Raw genomic sequence first — 24057 nt, forward strand, 5'->3', positions numbered from 1 at the left:
GGGTTAGGGTTAGGCAGGAAAAAGGCAACAAAAGGACACTCTCCAAAAAGAAGCTGAGCAGCTCAACTCGCTGCGTCAATAAAAAAATTTTAAAAAAACTCCCAGAGTCAGGTCAAGACCTCAGTGAGGAGCAAATCTGTCGCCCTAAAGAGCAGCTCAAAAAGAGAAAACATAAAGTGTGTGGATGCCTTTGGAAAAGGAAGTCACAGCCTTTCAGTAAGGTCTCGAGCAGTCAGGTAGAATATACAGTTCACAGCAAAGTAGAAAGGACAGTATGAGGTGGTAAATCAGGAGCCCATATTATTGCTTCACAAGTGTAATAATTTCTCTGCCTAGGAACAAAAAAAGGCCTGCAAGAGGTAGAAGAAATATGTCATATATAAGGAGGTTCCTATTACAGATTGCTGCATTTTCAGACATAGAGCACCATTAAGGCTCAGCATAGTCACCATCCTAACCTTCTGCAGCTGCATGAGCACTGCCTGCAACGATTATTATGTACACACTCCACCATGTGGGAGTTCCCGTTGCATTTCAATCAACAGCAAGCACACTGAAAGGCTGCTGCTGAGGGAGAAACCAGAACAAGCCACGCAGTTGCATGCCGCTGTTGTGCAGCACATATGAAAATATGTTTGCTATCTGACTGTTGGTGCATTTTGGAACGAGATGGAAGAGACAGAGCAAATGATCATCAGCGAAGAGCCACACAAACTCAGCACGACTACAGAGATGTTTCAAATTTTGAGAGGCACGCAGCGGGTCCACATGCCAGCCGAGATTACGTCATTGTGAGGTTTTACAGATGCACAATGGAGTTTGCGGAGCCTGGCACGAGAACCAGGCAGTGGGCTTTAAAACGTGGTTTAGGATTTGTTTCAAAGGCAAAGACGACCAAACAAAAGTCTATGGGAGCTCAACATCAAGAAAAAGATCAGCATCACCACAGATACTGGCCTTATTTAGGGGACTGGGTGGCTTGAGCAATCCAGTTTTTTATGTTTGTTCCTGCTCTGATAAAATCATGTTTCTGCTTTTAAAATGTAAATGAACAGTTTTTGCATGAGGTACTTTTCAATTTGACCTTGTACTCACCCAGTTACATAGACATCCACAAACCAACAGCAGGAGCCATTCAAGGCACTGGTCTAACCACCTAATAGGGTTCAGTGTCTTGCTCAAGGACACCTTGATATGACAAAATGTATATAAAGATACAAAGGACGTAGCTTGTAATGTGTGATGAATGTTTCTATTTGTTTGGTTTGGAGTGCAGAGTGGGCTGTTTCGCCATCGCCATCTTGGCATTACCTGACTCCGACTATCTCCTGGCTAATCCCAAAGTGGGCAAAGAAGTAGGGCAAGTGTGGAGCCAAGACTTTGGTGCATGGCGGTTTGTGGCACACCATCAATTATGTATAACTTTAAGTCTTAATAAGATTTAAACAAGTGAGTCATATACAAATTCAATATGTACAGTTGTCATCAAGGGGGAACTTAGCTATAGACATCAAAACTGTTTTTATACCAGGCTTTAAACCCGGGGATATACCTGCTTTTGGAGTCAGCCTCAAGTGGCCATATGAAGAGCTCCAGTCTTTGGCACTTCCTGTGTTAGCTTCATTTTTCAGCCCCAGAGGATGCCTCTTGCTTGATATGCAGTAAAAAGTGGATGATGCCAGGGTTGGGGCCCAGACCCTGAGTTTAGATATCACATCAGGGCATCAAAAGTTCCTGTCCCAAAGAATATGTGACCCTGGACCTTCACATTACACCTTGTCAGTGGATTCTTTGTCAGTGTAGAAAATATTGATTGGTGGAACTTTAATGTGTTTCCTTAGTAGTTGGACAGCAAGGAATAAAATTATTGTTCAGTCTTTGTGTGACAGTGGCTCTTCCCAAATTTGCAACCTTAGATCTGGTGTCTGTTCAAACTTGTAATCCCCTATGGCTCATAAATCCTGGCAGCTGAAGACATTTTCCAGCTCACTTCTGGGAAGATACTGTCCCTTCAACTATTGTGAAAAAATGACCACAAAGAATTTCATTTTACTACAATATCAGACGTGTGATTATTAGCCAGTAAGCCAATGAGTGAGGTGGAGAGAGAGAGATTAATAAACTGAGTAGAGAGTGCTGAAAGCTTGCAGTGGAATAAAGATTGCTAAATTAATATGCTAAGCCTTCAGTCAGCACCCCACTGATAGATTTTACGGGAAAAAATCTTTGACTTCTTTATATTTGAACTTTATGAGAGTCTTTTATCATTAGTGATGTTTTCGATTTGTGCTCAGACGTCTTTGGAAATTGGCGTTATAGTTCTGTGAAATCAGCTTTTTAGAAGAATGGAGAAATGATACTGCGAGAAGAAAAAAAAGTAGTAGAAGAAGAGCTATCGTCAGGTTCAATCAGGTTCACATGCTGGCTCGGAGGCTGTATCATAAACTGGACGACTGTTGTGTTTCACCCATGAATTAAAGCACAAATAGGAAGACAAATTCAAAAGAAAGTCATCGCTGGCCACAGAAACTAACCCTATAAAAAGCCAAACTAAATACTGCTAGAAAACCCCCAAAGGGCCAGTTGCTGTTAGATTTCCATAGCTTTACCTGGCAAGTGGTTTGACAACATAAACCAAGCGGTTACTCTTTGACGGGCACGATCCCCTGCACATTGAGTGATAATATTTCACACTGTGTACGGTCGACCACCCCGCTGTTTACTCCAACGGAACAGTCCTACCCAGCATTTCTCTTTCAAATCCCTCCACTTTCTCCATGGGAGGAGATTTCCTTTCCTTTCCATTCCTGTGAGCTCTCAGATGATGTCATGCTCACAGAGTTTCCATAGCTCCAAACAGTCCTGTTAACCTCAGCCTCAGCTTCTTGCTACCACACATTCCTGCTTCAAAAAAAAAAAAAAAAAAAAAAGAGCCCGCTAACCTCTCACACCTGAGATCTGGAGGGTGGAAGTGACACTCTGAGATAACGGCGACCTCTCGCTGTTTGCTGTCTTATCTGCCCCGCTCATGGCTGGGATGGCGGGAAGGGGAAGGCGGGATTTTGCAATTATTACAGACAAGTCACTGAAGATAAAGCCACTTTGCGGTGAGATTGGGCCTTTGTGTTTGACACGAACTTCATAATATTGTTCTGACCTCTTCTTGTGGCCATGGAGCATTTGTCTTTCCCTTCACAGCCTGACAGACAGGGGCTCCTGTGAGATTGGAAAACACTATCAGCAAAGAGATGAAAAGATGGAAAATCCAATGGGGTTTGAAAACAGTTTAGATGGCTTCTTTTTACATTTCGGATTCAAATGGATTAGGTAGATTTAGATTTTCTTCTCAAATGTCAGACTTGCATGAGCTAATATGTCACTTCTTGACCTCTTTTTATTACAAGGAAACATCTCAGTTATATTGTAGATGCTGAATGCTAAAATCTTCTTGGGCTTTTTATTATTCTGTTTTAGTTTTTTATTTTTATATCTATAAAAAAAAAGGAAAACTGACAGAAAGACTTGGAAAAAACTGCAGGACGCCAAAGAAAGTTTTTTCCTGTTGGATTTTAACCCAGTAAGTTAAATCTAAAATGTTTTCCACGACAGGAATCCCTGAGAAACTCTCTCTTCCTCAACCAAAGGCAGGCAGGTGTATTTTTATGAGCTCTCCTCTTAAATTACTGTGACTTCAGCAGTTAGAGGCTGTTTTTTTTAGAGAATCGCTGCTTAATTACTCTCCAATACACACCGTCTACGTTCTGCTCTGCAGTGTTTCCCTGAGCCTCCAGGCAAAACCAGGGGCCCACACACTAATGCAACCATGTGTTACATCATCACTCCCCAAGTGCCCCCCCCCCCTCCAGATACACTGCACATGTGGACCACAAACAGATGGGGGTGGACTGAATAACACCAAACATTATAACGCAATCAAAACAATCTTGGTGAAGCTCATGAGACACATCATTGTCAGAGAGGTGCTAATTTAAATAACTGCTGCTAATTGCTTTCGCATCATTTTGTCAACTCCACATATATAATGATGAAAATCTCGGTGGGTGAGATCCTTGTCATAAAGCAGCTCACAGAGCTGAAAGGATTAGTTGTTTAATTGACGGAAAATTAATCAACAACTATTTTAGTACTTGTTTCAGTCATTTTTGAAGCAGAGAGGCCTTTGCTGCTTTTTGCTGTTTTATATCACTGTAAACTGAATATCTCTGGGGTTTGCACTGCTCGTCAGACAAAACAAGACATCAAGGAACACAAGATTTTTTTAAACCTCCACACCAGCGACGGCCAGAGCCGGAGGCATTATGTTTTTCGGTTTGTCTGTCCGTTCGTCCGTCCCATTCTCGGGAACAAAATATCTCAGTAAAACCTTGAGGGAACTTCTTTAAATTTGGCACAAACATTCATTTGGACTCAGGGATGAACTGATTAGATTTTGGTCATCAGAGGTCAAAGGTTAAGGTCACTGTGACCTCAGAAGTATATTGTGACATTTAAATGACCAAACAATTAATCAAGAAACTGATTTTCAGAACAATTAGTAGTGAAACTAATGATAAGCTACAGTCCTAACCATGTGTGAAGGGGCATATTAGCAGACTCTGCAGACTGGAACTAGGTTCTGGTTCTGGTTCTGGTTAAATGAGCTGAACTTTCTGAAGCTAAACCTGCTTTCAGGCACAAACCATGATCTGGCCAGTGGCCAACAGCTATAGAAGCCGCCAAACAATATCACATTGATTAGTATTATATATTTACTACAGCGTGCGGTCTCAGTGGACAGAGGCAGCTGCGAGGTCTGAAAAGTTGTTCACTGTAGTGATAAAGTTGCCAAACAGAGTAAGTATCACTACAGGTATAATCAAATCCACTTTTGTAGAGCACTTACTACAGCTTATCACTTCACTAAATGTGAATCTAACTCTTGTAGTTTAACATACTCCAGTCCGTCGCCATGATTACTATAATAACAGTCATGGCTTGGTTGGGTTTAGGCGCAGAAACATATTTGCTTGTGTTTAGGAAAATATGGTGATTCAGGTTAAAATAAGTACTTCATCGACATTAGAGATCCTTGTTGTCATGGTAACAATAATAACAACAACTTTAACTTTATTGAACAGAATAAACTTCTACTTTCACATGGGACTCGAACACCGCTCTCCTGTGTAATATAGCTGTATTTTGTTGACCCATCCATCCACCCCAACCTCCTCCTGACATGGACTTTGTTGCTCTGTAACCTTCGCCATCGCACTTTAACCTTCACTCCTCATAATTACAACGACCACTAGATGTTAGTTGTATTATACAGTTGCAGTGAGAGAGAGATAAGAAAGGTGGGGAGAGAGAGGGGTTGACATGCAGCAAAGGGGCCCAGGTCCGATTTTAACCCTGGGCTACTGTGGTTAGGACTAAGCTTTAATAGTATGTGCTCTACCAGGTGAGCCAGGTGTGCACCCTTATCATTGATAGCACTGATTAAAAAAACTGTTGTAAATCAGCTTTTTTTTGTGAATAAATCTGACGACCAGTAAGTACTAATTCCAGTCCAGAATTTACGTCAATTAGGAAAATCAACAGCATTACATAAATTGTGCACCAGAAATCACTCAATATTTTCATCTATAAAATGTTGAGTTATTTATAAAATGTCTCAGCACATATCTTGGTCACATTTTTTTAATAACCAAATTTAAGGAATCCTGTATCTCTCACAAAAATCTCATATTCTCACATTATGCTCATATTGTCTGACAGCAAACACACAAACATTAACCCTTCTTTCACAGAAAGCTATAACCTCATGCAAGGCGCTCATACAGACGCGGTTATCTCGTCTGCTCTGCAGCAGCGAGGCCTTCATGTGAGCCACACAGACACGGGTTTGGGTGGGTGAGTGGGCGGCTGGGAGCGAGAGGCAGCCCTGGTTTACAGGTCAAGCCTGCAGCTTTACAAGGGAAATCTCCAGAGCCACTATAAATACCACTGTGAGCTTTAAGGGTGCAGTATATCACACCACTGGGTTTGAAGGACCACAAACCGACCTAGTTTTTGTAGTTTTTTTTTTTGTAGCCCCCCACCCCCACACACTTTTTCCCAACTGTACAGTCGCATGAGCCTGAATACAATTAAATGTGAATTTCCCCTCCTCCATTTCAAGTGACTGTTAATTGATTGGCTCGACTTCAAAACACGCCCCCCCTCTGCAACAAAGGCCTGGCCGTTCACCTCACGCGTCAGAGCCATATATCATTAAAGTACCTTTAAGTTTGGGGGTGGTTTCACGTTTTTTCCCTTTGCTGTAGCTCTGAACAAAGGGCACAAATATGTCAGGAACCATTTCAAGCCAATTGTGAGGATTTTCAATGAGCCCCACCTGCGAGCAAGACATTTATTCAGCTCAATCTGATGTACTGCGACTTTAAATGAGGCCTAATGATTCGCTTAAGGAAACGGCTGCATAAAACTTACAGCGCTGTCAAAGTGACACAGCCGCGCAGCATGTGCAGCATAAATCAAAACACCTTTTTTTTTTTTTTTTTTTTGGCTGTGAAGCTGATTGAATATGCACTTCATTTCAGACTTGGGCATTGAAAAATTATAATTCATTCAGGTTTATTCCATTTTAAGGTGAGAAAAAGAAAAGGAGGAAAAGCCTCGAGTTGTCTCTTGAACACCTGAGCAGCGCAGATGTGGAGTCAGAGGACAATAAAAGCAGCAACTCAGCACTCATGTGCAAATCTCATCAGCCGGCGCTAGTTAGCGGCAGACGGCACTAATTGGTTCCAGAAGTGCTGCTCTCGTTCACACTGGCTGAAATGGTAAGCAGCGAGGGCGGGCAGAAAGGGGAAGGGGGGTGGGGGGGCAGGGGAGAAAGAAAAAAAAAAGAGGCAGGGAACGTAATGAGAGGTCAGCCGCCATCTACAGTTGGGCTGCCAGAGCCAGAAAAGCAGGCCAATTTTATGGTCAATTGGGCAACGCATCTGGACTCATAGATCACAGAGCTGTGGGGCTGGACTTAGCACCCAGCTCGCACATATTTCACACACACAAAACAGACCACACAACACACACAATCAAAGGCAAAAGGCTACACACACACACACACACATACTAGGGCAACATGATGCTGTCAAGGAATCATATGATGATTCTCATAAACATGCTTTTAATCTCAGAATCCACATTTTCCCCCGACAAAGATTTCATAATTAAAAAATTTCAGTGTGTTATTCTGCGCGCTGTCATCACACTCATTTCATTGTGACACATCGATATTTATATGAAAATTATTCTTCGTCTTTCCTGCTGTTCCCAGTGTTTGTTTAATTAACTTTCCACTGTTACCAAGATGTGGAATTATTTATTCAATATGTTCCCAGAATATAATGTGCATAGACGAAAGGCATAGGCCAACACACACATGCACTCTACATGCATTCAACACTGATTTGGCTGATTGGTTCTTGTTGTGGGTTGACTTTGTTTCAGTGTTGCACATACTGAACCGTAATCTGGACACAAACTGATTCTCTGCTCCACGCTCAACAAATATTGAAATGGAGGGTGGCAGGCAGAAGGCCAAACTCTCTGTAAACCCATATGAAAAAACTATTTCCACAATATGTCATTATATAAAAAAAAGAAATTAAATCGTTTTGGAGACTGTTTTGAAAGTACATTCAAAGGTTTTCATGCTCAGTTCAGGTCCATGTTTAGAACCGCTTGGTTCAAAACCATCACATTAAAGTCCCGTCAAAGAGATTCAGTCAAAATGACCATTGGACAGAACATGATGCACTTTGAGTCTTGAAATGAATGGAAAAATTAAACAATCCTAAATGAAGATCGTGTGATACGATCAAAAGCTCCAGCACAGCTACTAAATGGACCCTGAGGTGAGACATTTTTTTGTCAACTGGGGCTTCCAAGATAGAGAATAAACTCTGAAGCTCAACCAAAAGGGACAAGATGTGCTCAGAAAAAAAAGCATGTGATGATGAAGATCATGTGCTGTGATCAAAAGCCCTAAAACAGCAACTAAATGGCACTTGATGTAAAACTGTTCTGTCAAATCCTAAATCCTGTCTGGGATCATAAGGACTTTAAAGTGAGTCAGACTCACGACCACAGTGTTTTGATCATTTTAATTTTCATGTAGCTGAAGCACCACCTGTAGGAAGAGCACCACCACATTTCGCTAATATCTGGTCTCTATGACGACATCAGGAGCTTTGCTTTTTGTTTTTGCTGGCGACTGTCAGTATCCGCAGCTGAAACAACAACTCCGCTGTAGCTAATTAACTCCATGAGTTGGCCAAACTACAAAATTCAACTTTGGCTGTTGTCTGGTAAGTGTGGTCTCTGCGGGCCGGTGTCTGTAGGATTTATATTCAGCCAAAGATGGTTTCCTTGAGAAGAGACACCACTCTGTAACATTTTGATGTTTGCAAAAAAATAGAGAATAGACGATGATTTTGTGGTGACGACTTTTTTTTTTATGTAAATCTTCTACTTCATCACTTGACTTCAAACGGACAATTAGCAGATACAATGAAAAGACGTGATAATAACTATATATTGGCTCATTATATTGTTTTATGCTTTTTATGGAGTCAGGACTTTGACGCCGTGAACCAGCTCGTCCTGTTAGTCTGTGAAGCTAAAGCTAGCTCAGGCTAAACTGTACAGCTGTCAACACTTACTTAAAGGAGACCTCCATCTATTTTACACATAAAAGACTGTTTATAGGTCTAGTGCATATGTGAAAAAAGTTGTATACAGCCTTTTGTGGTTCCAGAGGGGGCTGAATGAAGGCACATGAATACTTCTATATCGCTGATGTAATGCCACAAACGTGACAGTACAGGTTGTCTTACCTCTGTGGGCACAGCCAGTGAAGGCAGCAGGGGCTTCATGATGCCGTACCTCTGCGCTGTCACCATGACGATGCAGCGTAGCATCTCCAAGACAGCTGCCCTTGGCCTGAACATGAGGAACACATCAACGAATGACACAACACTGAGGCCCAACGACGTCTCAGCTTGACATCTTCACCATACACGCACTTCCTGACCTTCACCTGAAATTTTTGCTGTCATGATGTTACAGGAATAATCAAGTTGATTAAGCTCAAGTAGATTTGACCCCTGAGGAGAGTCATGGTCTATTAGAGGTCAATTCAAGTAGACACCGCACATGATGTTGTAAGTGTCTTAAGCTGAAGAATGTTAATATTACATGCATCTTTTTTTACATGTACAGTTTTATTACATGGTTATTTTAAAAATAAACCTCTTCTTTATTTCCGATAGTAGAGTTTCATCAGCTCAGGACAGTTTGTGATCTGTGGGACAGCTGAAGAACTAGAAGGGGTATTTACTAATCTGATATCTGATACTAGATCATTAACAGCAACAGTGGGGCTTCAAACGTCTCACTGTGGGCAGGCATGGATCAGTTGTCCCCAACCTTTATGTCTTGTGAGCCTTTAAAGCAAAGCGAGGTTGCACTTTTTGAGTTGCATAGAAGTTTAATAAAAGGCTTCTTCTCAGATTGCTTCTTTTAAAAAATAAAACATTAGCTATGTAGCAATAGCAAAACTTACAGATACTGTAGCTCCTTTAAGATACAGACTGTTAAACTTATACATGTAGAACTTTAATTGATTACAGATCAAATATTAAATTTCATTCCGATCCTAACAGTGCTTTGGATTTCAAATGAAAGCCATAACTAAATGACATTTAATTAACGTTGTTTATGAGGGAAATCTTCACATTTGTCAAGATGGTGCCAGTAAATATTCGGTAAGATTTAAACAATCAATCCATTATCAGATATGTCAATACATTTTCTGTTGATTGATAAATAATTTCAGCACTGTTAGCAGAGGTATGTTCTTTTTCGTCTTTCCTATCTTATTAACCATCTTGTGACCCTCTGATTTATTTTGCGACCCCTTTGTGGGTTTCAACCCCCAGATTGGGAACCACTGACATAAATAACCAGTGGCTTTTCTTTTGCTTCCGTCTAAACTCTCTTCCCACTTCAATATTTTTCCACCCTCCAATCAAATATGCAAAGACTTCAAACACTTCTACAGAAATTGTTAAAATAAACAGAAGCCGGTACTGTACCTCTTGTCGATGATGAAGCCCAGGGAGGTGAGGGTGAGCAGAATGTAGATGGTCATCCCCAGAATGGTTAACTGGGACAGCACCTAGGATCAAGATACATTTGCTTGCCATGAGAAATGTGGTTGGGAAAAAATACATTAGAATTTAAACCTTAAATCAATATCATGGCTGGTTAAGTTACGATCACAAGAGACCTTACTGGGAGAGCAGTCATAAACCGCACGGCTGTTCGACTGTTTACTTGACAATGCCAACCAAAACATGTCTGACCTTCAGAATAAGTGTACTGGCACGTACAGCATCCTGCAGCAAACGCACACCGCCTCTTACTTTACACTGACATGCCTAGTTTACATAGACGCTCTAATCATCCCGGATGGGTCTTGACGGGGGACTTGACCACAGTGGCAGAGACTGCAGTTTGAATCCCGACAGCCCCAAAGCGGAGCCAAAACAACCAACATCGAAGCAAAAATCCCATGCAGATTCTCGCTGACCTTTTCCGAGCTATGTGGGGACGCGCACACACAAACAGGCTCCCACAAACATACAAAGTACAGAACGTGATGTACGGTCTTATTCGTGTTCTCTAACCTACGGCCTTGGCTGAGGGCAGCAGCTGGAAGCCCGGTGTCTCCTGAGGATGCTGTGGGCTGTCAGCTTAGGTTTATATTTCTCCGACACTCAATACAGAACCTAACAGCCAAATCTCACCGACTGCTCCCATACCATACAGACCCAGAGGGCCATATATAGTAAACATAAAATCAACCCATCAACAGGATGCAATATAGCAGCATTTCTTTATGTTTATCCAAGATCTGTAATCCATAAGCCCCCATAAGAACAATAACATCCGAGCCCTCGCATGAGAACACAGAAGGATGATATGATTAAGTTTTCCGTGAAAACGAGGAGGGGGAGTTTTGGGCTCGGTCCATCTATCAGACCAAAGGAACTAAACTCACTCCAGACTGTCAAAGCTTATTAAAACAGAGTGATCACTGCATTAGAGTTCAGAGGCTACAGATACAGTTATTTTTAGTAAGAGGTGTAATCAGTGCAGAATTATTTTGGTATCAAAGGTTATGTGAACTTATCTGTGTTTAATAACCCAAGGGGCTCGAGCAGACCAGACATGCTCTGTCACATGATATTTTTTTTTTTTTGTTATGTTTGACTATCGATCACCCTGGGGGCCACGCAGCCGAGACGCTACGCTCGAGAGAAAATCCTCTACAAATCCTTCAGTGTGGTCAGGTGCAGTCACATTTATGGGACTTTTTAAAGGCACAGAGGAGAGAGGGGGAGGAAAGGCTTCGTGCTTCTTTTTGTTTTTTTTTTTTCTTCGTGCTAATTTTTAATGTGATCAAGTGTCAAACTGCGGTAATAGCAGCAGAGGACAGAAGTGAAAGTTAACATCTGGTGGCAGCGCTTTGCCGTGAGCAGCGTTCTGATTGTGTTATTCTGCTGTCCCCTGAGACGAAGCAGATTAACTCATTACTCAGGCCGTTACTGCAGCCGTTATTATGAAGTTCATGAGGCTCACTGGGAGATTACTGTGCACACAGATAATACACCTCCTATACTTTTAATGATGAATGTAAAACCTTTATAAAAACTTTGCATGAGGATTATTTTTTGCAGCTAATGCAAAAAATACATTAGTGCTTTTTGTTGCACTGTCCTAAAGCCCAAGTTCTGCACGAAAACACTTATGCAGAGCTGAAGAAGTCTTTACTTGGTCAATTTCCCACTCTGCCTCTAATAGTAACTGTTTAGGAAACCTATAATAAAACGTACATGCTGGCCTGCTGATGATGTAATTGAAGAGTAGCTTCACTTGTTTGAAATAACCATGTTTTCATGGCTTTGAATTAACGCAAAGCCCATAAATTGTCCAGCAGTGTATCATCAATTGTCAAGCTAAATAAGTGGCTAGCGAACATGTGGGTATAAATATATAACAGTGACATGATTTATTGTTGGGCCAGAGTGCTCACTTTGTTATTTTCCCTCCAAGTCCTGATTGCTGCATCCTGAAGGCTATTTGGGTTGGGAAATGGTTGACTCGACAATTAAGGCGTTTGTGTTCACTGCTGGACCACCAGCTGGTGTTTCATTTGCCGAGAGGGAGGGGAGCCCAAGACCCTGGAGGGGAAGTGTGTGTGTGTGTGTGTGTGTGTGTGTGTGTGTGAGAGAGAGAGAGAGAGAGAGAGAGAGAGAGAGAGAGGGGAGGAGGAGGTGGGGGGACCACAACTGAAGGAGCACCATGAAGGTAGCGATCACAAAAAGACAGGCCATTTTATTTGGGAGTTTGAAGGGGCTGGGCGTGACGGCACTTTTTGGCTAACCAAAACTATGCCTAGGGAAAAACGCCTTCCAAAGATAACTGCTGAGGAGACCTGCTTCTTTTTTTTTTCCTGGAGGAGGAGGAAGGGGGTCCTTTGGCTCATCGAGTGGAAAATAATAGACAAAGGTTGTTCTAAAGGGGAATGCCGATCAGTCATTCTGTCATGATGTTAGACCGAGCTAGTCTTTTCCTGCTGGCTAAGTAGAGGACTCTGCTCGACCATGGACCAGCCACAACAAACTGCATAATTGGGTGAAATAATGTTGGCAAACAAACACGCAGCACTCAGTCTTAAATTAAGAACCCTGGACCACCTTGTCATACTTTATATGAGGGATTACAGTAGCCTAAACATCACGGTAGCCAGTGTGTGACCAGAGTTCAGTCACCAGCTTCAGTCCTGTAGGAGCCTGAAAAGTCTGACTGTAAAGAGGGAGACTGCGGAGGTCAACTAAACGTCTCTGTTCTGTGCTGATAATCACATTTATAATTTCCCTAATGTGACAAAAAACATACCATCTTGTTTTCGAACAAATCGTGGTAAGTCCGCAGCACCAGCAGGAAGTGTACGACCACATAGACTTGTAAAGGCGGTGACCAGCTGGGATCATGAGGCACTTCCTTTCCGGTGACCTGCACAAGGAAAATAAAACATGTTTAATTCCCTAATTCCTGTAATTTTCTGGACAGATTCTCACACCGCATGAGGTGCCTTGTTTAAACAGCAGCAACTGATTCATGTGTAGCTTCGTATTTATTTTTACATGTTCAGAAATTTCACAGAATTACTCGACTTTTCAGTGCTGTGAAAAGCTTGGAACCCGGCAAAAGTAAATACATATGTGAACAATATGTTTTGTGTATTAAAGCAGCATTAAAAGGACAATTAAAAGCCATAAACAGTAACTGCATGACAAGTATAAAGTGTTACATGTTCACTTATCTGAATAGACAGTATGTCAAGAAAATAACTTTGAGCATTAATATGTGAACATATGTAACAGGAAGGAGATAAAGCAAATAACAAAAACAACAGAAAACAACACAGTGTCAGTGTGAATGTTGGAGCCTTTAAAGAGGAAAAACTAATAAAAATCATGGAGGCAAACCTCAGCTTCATATGTTCACGCCAAAACAGGCTCAAATTGACCTTTCTCAATTCTCAAGTCCTTTCTACCTCTTGTGTTTATTTCCTTTGTAACAAAAGGCCTTCTGTTACTTCAGTCTCCTGCACACTGAATTTCAAAACTGGTGAAAATTAGCTTGTTGTGCTCCATCTGTAAAGTTGTACGGGATTTATTGGGTGTAGCGGTTTCCCCCAAACACTGAGGAACATATGAGTCCTTCTGTAAGAATTCCCTGAGTCACTTGACCTGTTTTTGTCTGCCTTTGCATCCAAACGATAAGTGATTAGGCCTGAGGGCTTTGTGTTGAAGCTCTTTTGGGAATGAAGTACGAAAAAAACCTGGCCAATCATGGACGCCTGTCTCTCATTCAGGGGGTTTTCCCAGGATCCTGAGGAACCAAACCGCCACATGTGGGTTCCCCCGCATCCCTTCCCCAACCCTGTAGGTATTCCAGCACGCTGCTCTGCTTTGTCTCAAAGAGCTGAGACACGTTCAGCCCTCTGTCCTCCTTCACTCCCCTCTCTTTCCTTCCTTTCTTTCCCTCACCGGCAGATATCAATAAGCAGACGTCCGCACGCACCCTTTCAAGATATTTCAGTTAAATTCCAGCTCAGTCCATGTTTAGAATCACCCTGCTGAGTTTAAGGGGCCAATATAATCACAAAGGCAAAGGGGAGTTTTTTTTTTTAAAGTGTGAAGCATGAGGGACCTAAATATGTGACACCATCAGCGTTATTTCAAAGCTAACCGCCGGGCATTCGACTGGAGCCTGTATTTCTTTCTGTGCACACATGCAAACACACACACATTTACACTCGACTGCATGCGGTTTTAATCCCGCAGACTGCATTTAAAGACGGTGAAAATGAACTTATTTTGTTCCCTCTACAAAGGGTTTACAGCTTTTTATTTGATGTGGCAATTCCTTGTAAAACTTGTAGAATATGTGAATCCTTCAAATAAGGAATGCTCTGAGTCATTCGGGCCTGTGTTTTCAGTGTGTCAAAATGATGGGTAATGAGGCCTGAGGGCATTATTGTGAAAATATACCCTCTTTCAGGAACAATGGGAACAAAGGATTGTTGCACAAACCTTGGGATTGCCAACGTGGTCGCCCAGCCGAGGTTTACCAGGTCTCCAACTCGGTCCATTGATGAAAGTTGACAATTTGTTGCTGATAGTGTTGTAAGTTTTGGACTTTTTCCACAAATACAAATAGTAGTGTAACTAAAAGAGAAAAAAAAAAATCTGTGAGCCGAACATCAACATACAATCAAACGCTACATTTAAGTGATCAGTGTTAACCAAGCAATAGCTGCGGCAATTAATCCTGAGTATAAATGTTTCTGCTTTCATTGGGCAGGACATTGCTCATGCTGTGCTCTGCCAGTTGTGAGGGCAACAAAAATAATCATAACATCCACCTTCTTGGCATTGGGTTTTATTGGCCTCCTTCACCTCTGCTGGCCAGTTTGTTTAGAGTGGAGTAATAATGTTATGGTTACAAAATGGCCACTCAGCCAACAAGGGAAACATGAGCTCACGTCTCATCTGCTGGAGGTGTTTATGCTCGGACAGAGGTGAGCCGTTCCACTGATGGGCGATCGCTCATGGTAGCCACACCAGGGACAGAAGGTGGGACTAACCTGAACATAGAGGATTTCAAATTTCTTGATAGGGTACACCAGGCCATACACCACTTTTTCTGTCTCCAGAGCAAAGGTACCTGGAGAGGAGATGCACAGTTTTACAATGTTTTATTAATCAAACAAAATAATATGAATAAATACCTTAAACCTGAATCTATTGACTTTTGTGGTCAATTGACTTTTTAGATTTTACATCTAGTATGTAGCAGGTATAAGTAGGAAAGTCAGACTAGTATCCATGGTAATAATAAAAAATATTGATCACACAACCAAGAAGAACTAGAATTACCACCTTGTAGTTGTATGCCAGTTTCAGGGTACATCCTGTTTATCCAGAATCAATATTTGGCCAAAACCATGTTTTGTGGGGTCACCCGTGACGTTGACCTTTGACCACCAAAATCTAACCAGTTCGTCCTTGAGTCCAAGTAAATGTTTGTGCCAAAACTGACGAAATTCCTTCTAAACGCTACTGAGATATGGCATTCACGAGAATGGGACGGTTAACTGTCGGCTGTTTGGTGCTGGACAGGTGTGCAGTCAGTTTATCAGAGCTTTTTTTTTTTTTTTTTGCTGATAACTCCCTGCTGCTGCTGCTGCTGCTGGAAACCAAAACAATAAGCTGAAAGATGCTAAAATGGGGACAAGAGGCATATATAAGACAAACGTTTGCCAAACTTTTGGAAAAGGGAAAAATTCAAAATTTATGTATAAAATATAACAGTTACTCCTTCAGAATATTAAGAACGGCTTCTGGGATTAAACTCTTAAAACTTTCTGCAGCCATGGAGAGGGAAAAAAATGGCCTCAGGGATTTATGGGTAATGTAAACCTCAAAATTTAATCAGTTACCTCTCACTGACGTCTGATACAAACTTGCTGAGTCCAGTGTAAAGGCTACATCCAAACCTACAGTTTATAGAGTCACGGTTTCCCCTCATTTTGACGCAATAAATGGTGACACCACAACTTTTGGTTTCCATTCAATAACAAATAATGACAGGGCAGGCATCACAGACACCAGTGCAGATGCTATATGAAAATCCAAAACAGTAAACTAATAACTTATTTCAACAGTACACAGAAAATTGTTTTAGAAATTTGGACTGAGACGTGTAACAGTAAATAATTTTAAGAGCAGTTTTACCTCACAGACTGCTAATATTTGTTTATGAGTCATAAACATACTCAACACTTTGTGTGCAAAATTTTATGTAACGTAGTTCAACACATCAATAACAATAAAAATAAAAAAAACATAAATTTTTACAGTGCAAAACTTTAAATATATAACTGGTGCGTCATAAATTTCTGTGTGGTTAGCACAGTCTGGGTCTGCTTTAACACTTCAAACTGTTCTGTAGCGCCACTCCTGTCTTCTTCAACAGTATGTGATTTAGCAGCAAATGGTAATTTCACAGTTAAAGGTCCCGTATTGTAAAAAAGTGAGATTTAACTCTTTTCTGATTCTAAAGCAGGTCTATCTTCTATATTATTACTGTGAAAGTATCAAAGTGCAAAGTACTCCAACTAATGTTTTCAATGGTTGTAATGAACTAAACTGAGGCATTGAAAAGGAAAAATAGAAGAAAATTACTGATGACTTTTTCTTACCGAATAATCTGTCCCATATGATCAGAATTCCTCCGTAGTTCTTGTCAATACAATAAAGGTTCCTCCCTGGGGAGATAACTTTAGTGAGGTTACCACAGTAATTATTCTAAAAAAAACCCAATCCTTGGACTCAAATGCCCCCTTTCATTCCATTATCTCAGTGGCATGTTTTCCCAAGCCTGACTGGTCAACCTGCCAAAAAAGAAACTGGAATGGACAAAATTAAACAATTATCGACCTCTTAGTCTTTCTCAGATGTTTGATGGCGATACACCAGCTCAGCCATGGAAAACATTGTAAAATAAGAAGATTTGATTTTCTTGCTCATTTATAAAACTCACCGTGATGTACTCTGTGATGTTTTGGGGTGTTGAAGACCCACTCCAAAGGTCCAAGGTCTTGGATCAACTGAAGGAAATAAAGTAGAGGACATTAAATCTATGAAATGAAGCCAAACTTTAAAGTCTGTCACATATTCTGGTATGAAATAAATAAAAGTAATTAAATCTATAGGTAGTTCAAGCTTTTACATTTTCTGTTCTGCACACCTAACAGTGTCACAACATGTACATTGACAATTTCTGTAAACCTGATTATCCAACATTCATACACATTTCACGCCGTGGCTGGTCAGATATGTTGAGCTTCTCACCAAATCTCTCTTTTTTCATTCTTTATACAAACATTTCTTCCACTTTTCAGGTGTACAACTGAGTGCAACACTATAAATGCAAAAGAAATATTATCTCCATATGTCTCCTTCCTCCCTATGACAGCTGGGATTTCAACCCGCCTCACAGTGTCCACGTTTCACGGACTAGTTTTGTTCGAGCATAACCCGACTCTTAGACTCTGTTTGTTCTCATGGTGGAGGAAAGTTATCATGAAAGGGTTTATCTTCTTGGGAGCATGTTAATGCTCAGCCAATTTCACGAGAATCTTGTGTACAAAACTTTGCATACAAAGACATTTTGGCCTAATGGTGATACAAAGGGAAAGCTCACGGAGTGTCCAAAATAGAAAAGGTTCATCCTCTGGGGAGTATGAACATCATGAGTACATTTCATGGCAATCTATCCATTAGATGTTGATATTTCTCGTTTGCAGATGAAAATTCTGGTAGTGGTAGTAAGAGATCAATCAATCATGCTGTAACTTTTCTGGAAATAAAAAGACAACTTCATTATTGAGACCAAAGTCCATAGACATCTTGTAAATAATACTCAAAAAATATCCTGGTCTGGTTTGGACATAAAGCTCAACTTCTTGGCCAATGGACTTCATTTGGACCATCTGCAGCTCCAGAATCAGGAAGTAAACCAAGCGATTGCTGTAAAAAACTGTTGGAAGGAAGCACATATGTCCTGTTTGAAGGTTTAGCTAAAGTATATTATTGCAGTGAGCTGTCGATATCACTTTCATACATTAATCTGTGTCCATAAACCTTTTTGATTTACTGATTAACAAGATCATACAAGTTCAGTTTGTCAATAAAGAGCGATATCTGTTGACTGGTAGCCGAACAACTATAGTAATGGGAATGAGGACAAGTGCTGCTAACACTGCTGATAATGGTTAAAGCCATTAACACACATAGAAGAAACATGCACATGTATAGTATCAACAACATGCAGCTGAATCCACCACGAGTTCAGTCTGTGCATAAAACTAACATGAATCATTTTCTTCTTTTAGATATCAAACAGATGCTCTAGTGAGTCATTACAGAGGTCACACTGAGCATATTTCACACAGTTCAAGTTTCTCTTCTGGTTGTGACTCCGAGATATTTCTGATGTTTCTCATCAATACGACCGGCCTCTTAATATGGAGAAACGTGCACGGCTGGGGAGAATTTCTCAGTGATTCATTATTTCCATGTAATGGCTGCGTCTGGCAGCCGAGCGTGAGAGCTTTATCTTGAATGAAAAGGGGTCTCCACCACTTCACTACGGCTCTGAGGCTGCAGCAAAATGGTGTGCCAGTAAATTACGTGACATCAAAAAAAGCCCATAAAGGAGGCATAAATTACATCCCCTCAGAAAATTGTGACTATTATGACTGTTTTCACTAATAGTGCACTAAAAGATGGAAGGCGTTCCAAATCCATTCATTCCCTCTAACGATCATGGGGATTGTAAAAGTGATACTCCCAGTCACTTTAAAGGCAGACAGAGTGGTCATGCTTCTGTTTGGAATATTTCATAAAATCTCATTATTTTTTATTGAATACAGGTTTCACTGCAACACTAAGTCTACAAAGGCTCGACTTAGCAGACGGATTAGTATTGGCACAGGGAGAAAGATAACTTTACAGACTGTTTTGTTCTGTCAGATTAACTCTGCACAGCATCAGTGCATGGAGTACATTCGTACAGTACTAGTGCTACATGCTGGTGGGTTGTATTTCAATATTTTATTATACAAAAATATTCATGTTCTCCATATATATAAACTTAATTTCCTAAACACCAAGAAACTAAAAAAAATGTATTATTGACTATTATAGTAATGTTTAATCATATACCAGTGAAGTCCTCGCCCTTGAGAAGCTGTATCCTGATTTTTTTAGTTAATAAGTTGTCAGCATTTATTTTCTCCATCAAATAATAAATTGATCATCTATTTTTTTCTATGGTATACGCAAGGCTATAACACACTCATCACCCCATTAATCATTATGTCATGACACAGAGTGCCGTGACCATTAAGTCACTTTTGTTCCCTTTCAAAATGCACTTTTCTTTATTTTTCTATGACTGTGTTATTTCCATTTTACTTAAACCACTTTGTAACATGGTTCTGTGCAAATAAAGGTCATTATTATTATTATTATCATTATTATCATTATTATTATTATAGTTTTTGATTAGGATCATCTTTTACTTTATTCAGACGCCCTACATATTTTTCCAGAAAATGACAACAAACACGCAGAAGTTATAAGAATATGTACCTACATTAAATCTATCAAATGTTTGTTTTTTTTAAATATGCACATTTATAGGACTCAGCTGATGCTCCCATCCAGAGCCACAGAGTCAAAGAGTGAAAGAAAATTAAAACAGGACCTGTGGCTGCTATTGGACAGTGATCGGTCTAACTGCATCCCTCCAACTGTTAAATGTTTTAGCAGGAACATCATCTATCATGCACCCTCCAGTAGTGTCCTTGCTTTAGTTTACACAGCATAACACATCTCTCATCACTATACAGATCTACTGTATGTGACATTCTGCCAAATCCTAATAGTCAAGATTATTTCAGGGTTTTTCACAACAGTCAGTCACACTGATGACAGAACCTATAACCTGTTTCAGTATTCACCTCCGTGTGGATCCAGAACTGATAGAGCAGATTCAACTGTATGTGAACAGCAAAGATCGACGGAGGTACAGCCAGAGCCAGGGGCAGGTAGAAAATCTGAAGACAGGAGGAAAATTAATACAGAACACATCAGACAAATCTCCTGTGACATCTTCACAGCAACGTCATGGGGGCCTCACACCAAGCCTGAACCGCTGGTTTCTGTTTCCTGTTAATATTCCTCTGTTATTAACATATTGTATAATGAAAGGACAAGTCAAGGGATTTTATGTGCAACAGATGGGATGTTTCCAGCCCTAAAAATGTTAACTTTGATATACAAACTTAGAAACATCGCTAGCATTTCCTCACACAGTTACACCACCGCTGGCGTGTGAATAGTGGTCGGAAACAACACACATGTTCTATTTTATGAGGTTGTTTTAATACGAAATCTGTCAAATACTCGTGATTTTACAAATTGATGTATGCCACTGTATGCTACTACTGTATTGTGTAAATTAGAACACCTGATACAAACATTATGGGGACCACAGAGCATCAAAACATTGCTCTTCAACACTGACTACATTTAAAGGATACAACACTCAACACTACTGGTTCCGACTAAAGACGTAAATCTTTGAGAACATGTAGTTTAATTTCTTAAAAAGGCTAAATAAATAATTTCTTGAAACAGATGGGAACTGTAGTTTTTTTTAGCAAACATTACTCAAATGTGAGGAAATAGTGCATTTGTTGGAGACTATTTTCAGTTGTGAATTAAATACATTTTACACTTTTCCAGTGTTTTATCTGAAGTGTTGATATCCATGAGAAGATATTTGTGGTTTTACGAACCAAAAACCATCTCAGTGTAGTTTATACATCTCCTCTCTCAGACTTCTCTCTGGAGCTCTAGTAACAACAGGTCGGTGAGCCAATGGCCGACTGTTTTCTGAGTGATTGAATAAAAATGTGGCAGATTTCAGGTACACACTCCAAATCCTGGAGGGTTGGATGATGGGTCCAGGTGGGCGGGACTTGGGGCACAGCTGAGAGAGGCAACAGCTTTTTTATGACATCACAAAGTCCCAGAAGTCCTGACGGCTCGTTTTAAGGCTCAGTTTCTGAATACAGGTTGTGTGCATTTCACTGTGGACTGAGGCTTTGATAATTTCACTTTATTAATATAGAGCCTAGACCTGCTTTATAATCACCTTTAAGACACATCCACCTTACTAGTTATCATCAAAATGTTTGTGGGATCATAATAAACTACAGTGCCCATGTTTATTTTTATGAAGACACGTGTCTCCTTGGGCAACAATTGTTAGTAGGATCAATTCTTCTGATTGCTTTTAAATTAACAAATGGGTTTTGCTGACTTATTATTTAGGAGAGCGAATAAGACCTTACCCATGATGTAAACTGCTGGGTGAGGGACTGCCTGAGGGCGGTGGTGAGGTTGTAGTACTCTGAACTGTGGTGAACCTGGTGAGCAGCCCACAGGAAGGCCACCTCTGGAGACACACACACACACACACACACACACACACACACACACACACACACACACACACACAAAACATGAGTCTAACAGTTCAAATCTCATAAGAGGTTATCACTTCATTCACCTTCTTATTGCTGTTACAGAAGTAACAGCAGTCATATAACTCTCCACACATCTCCTTTACATCACACACACGTTCAGCTGACTTTACATCACCAGGACAAGTGATTTATGTCAACAATCAACTCTGCTTCTTCCCCAGACGAGTAACTAGACACTTTCATCCTACAGAAGGAGCCATTTTGGTCCAGCTCCTGGCCAACCATGATGAAAAGTCAAGGCTTGAGTCTAGCTGTCCACTTGGGGGAGTGGGGCTCACGCTATTATGATGGCGGGGGTATTCGGGTGCAGCTGGTAAACGTCCAGCCTTATGTCCCAGTGCTCCAGTTTACATTCCTCTGCTGTGTTGTGATACTTGCTACATTAATATCTGTGTTACACTTCATTTTAACATCCAAAGGGAACATGCTTGTTAAGTTTCACTGGATCTCCGGGCCGTTTCCGGACCACCCCGTCTGGTCTGTGCTTTTTGGCACCTCCGGTCCACTTTGGCTTCTGCAGCCGTACAAGAGAGAACAGTAACCTTAAAATATTGCAGGACCACAAAGCCCCATTTCGACTATGTACAATAATGTATTCATTATAATAAAATCAGCCAAAGTAATTAAATGAGGTTTAAGTTTCATGTAGCAGCCTCGATATGTGATGATGGGATTTGTAATTAAAGGATCAACTATCCAACAATTGAACTTATTGATGAGAAAAGATTGAGGATAAATGAATGTTGTTACATTTGGGTGGTTGAGAAGCAGCTAAAATGTCAAGTTTAGAAATACACGATACATATAAATGTGTGTGTGTCCCCACACAACATTATTTTTACCTTGATAAAGATGCATATTTTAATTTATCTGCACGTTTCTTTTGTTATCCCCAGTTCCTTTGCTTTGAAGGTGTAGTTCATGTCTGTAAGCTAAATATGATGGGTTACGTGTGGCTGTAGTGGTTTTATTGCTCCCAGCTAAGAAATAGTCCACCACAGAACCTCCTGTAAAATGGCAGACCGTAGCCTTTACACTTGAGTTTTTGTCTCGATCAAACAAGGTAGATACAACTAGTTGTGTTAGTGAGCTTTAGGGGTGCCTATAGGCAGATTACATTCCCTTTGGATAGAGCCAGGCTAGCTGTTCCACCCTGTTTCTATTCTTTGTGCTAAGCTAAGCTAGCAATCTCCTGGCTACAGCTTCATATCTGCACATCACCAAATGCCAAACTCTCCGCCAGAAAATAAAGAAGAGTTTTTCTCAAAATGTCAGACTATTCCTTTAACCAATCACTAAATCAGAAGTTGTGATGTTTTCACAAGGCAACAGTGCTCAAGCACACATGTCCATGTATGCACAGACACGTACACACACACACACACAATAACAGCATTTCTCCCTTCTATTTTGAGAAATTGTTCAAAAGCCACATCTCCCAACTCCTCCTCTCTCGCTGTTTAATAAACTTGTGAATTGCATCGGGGTTGGCAGTCGTAAAACCCAATGGGTCGAGGGTCTGTCGCACCTGAAAAAACACACTGCTGAGAATGAAGGTGAGTGTTGTGTGAGCAGAGGAGCACCACGATCGGCCCGAAGACGTTTCCAATCAGTTAAAACAAGGTGGAATTCCTCAACTGTTTGGGGAAACCCCGAAGAGCTCCGAGTGAAAACTACCACTTCCGAGCGATACTCCACACCTCGCTTATTTAACAGGGTTATTGCTGGATTTCAGCAGGTGTGAGAGAGTAAATGTCACACGGAGTGTTTTTGGAAGTGTCATATTCAGTGTTAAATGGTGTATTTTGGATGGAGTCAAAATGGAAGCAACAGGGTTGGATTTTATTTCAAACTTTATTTGCCCTCTCAACGCAACTGACAGACAGTCAGGAGAGGAGAGGAAACAAGGAGAGGGAACACAAGGGGAGAAAAGAAGACTGACTGCAGCAGTCAAGAACAAAAATTATGACGTCTCTTCCGCTCTGAACCATGGGGGATTCAGAGATGAACTGTCTTGCAAAGAGACATATTCAGAGGATAATCCAGCCTTTGTTTAATTCCAACAGCCTGAGTCTTTTGCTTTTTTTCGTCTCACTGGAGTCGTGCTTGGCAGGGTCCAGGACTAAGGGCGGTTAAGATTGATGCTCGTTGTCATTGATAGGAAGTAAGAACCGCTAGGCTTCACTGCAAGCCCATGTCCTCATCTCTGGACTCGGCGGGACACTGCATAGTTTGGC

The 24057-nt window shown here is 40.8% G+C and overlaps 1 protein-coding gene across 1 annotated transcript in view; it reads right to left on the bottom strand.

Moving 5' to 3' along the window:
* agmo (alkylglycerol monooxygenase) overlaps nucleotides 1–24057 on the bottom strand; it is a 51966-nt gene that overhangs the window by 9051 nt on the left and 18858 nt on the right. The window contains exons 4-12 of the mRNA XM_071470803.1: nucleotides 21626–21729; nucleotides 20228–20323; nucleotides 17242–17308; nucleotides 16901–16966; nucleotides 15284–15363; nucleotides 14730–14864; nucleotides 13027–13143; nucleotides 10158–10240; nucleotides 8898–9003 (exon numbers count right to left, since the gene is read on the bottom strand). Of these exons, the coding sequence (XP_071326904.1) occupies nucleotides 8898–9003; nucleotides 10158–10240; nucleotides 13027–13143; nucleotides 14730–14864; nucleotides 15284–15363; nucleotides 16901–16966; nucleotides 17242–17308; nucleotides 20228–20323; nucleotides 21626–21729 (854 nt within the window). The remainder of the gene's footprint in view (nucleotides 1–8897; nucleotides 9004–10157; nucleotides 10241–13026; nucleotides 13144–14729; nucleotides 14865–15283; nucleotides 15364–16900; nucleotides 16967–17241; nucleotides 17309–20227; nucleotides 20324–21625; nucleotides 21730–24057) is intronic.

Source organism: Trachinotus anak, unplaced genomic scaffold (assembly GCF_046630095.1).
Source record: "Trachinotus anak isolate AG129_WGS33_773 ecotype Australia unplaced genomic scaffold, CSIRO_AGI_Tana_v1 ptg000032l, whole genome shotgun sequence".
Lineage (NCBI taxonomy): Eukaryota > Metazoa > Chordata > Actinopteri > Carangiformes > Carangidae > Trachinotus > Trachinotus anak.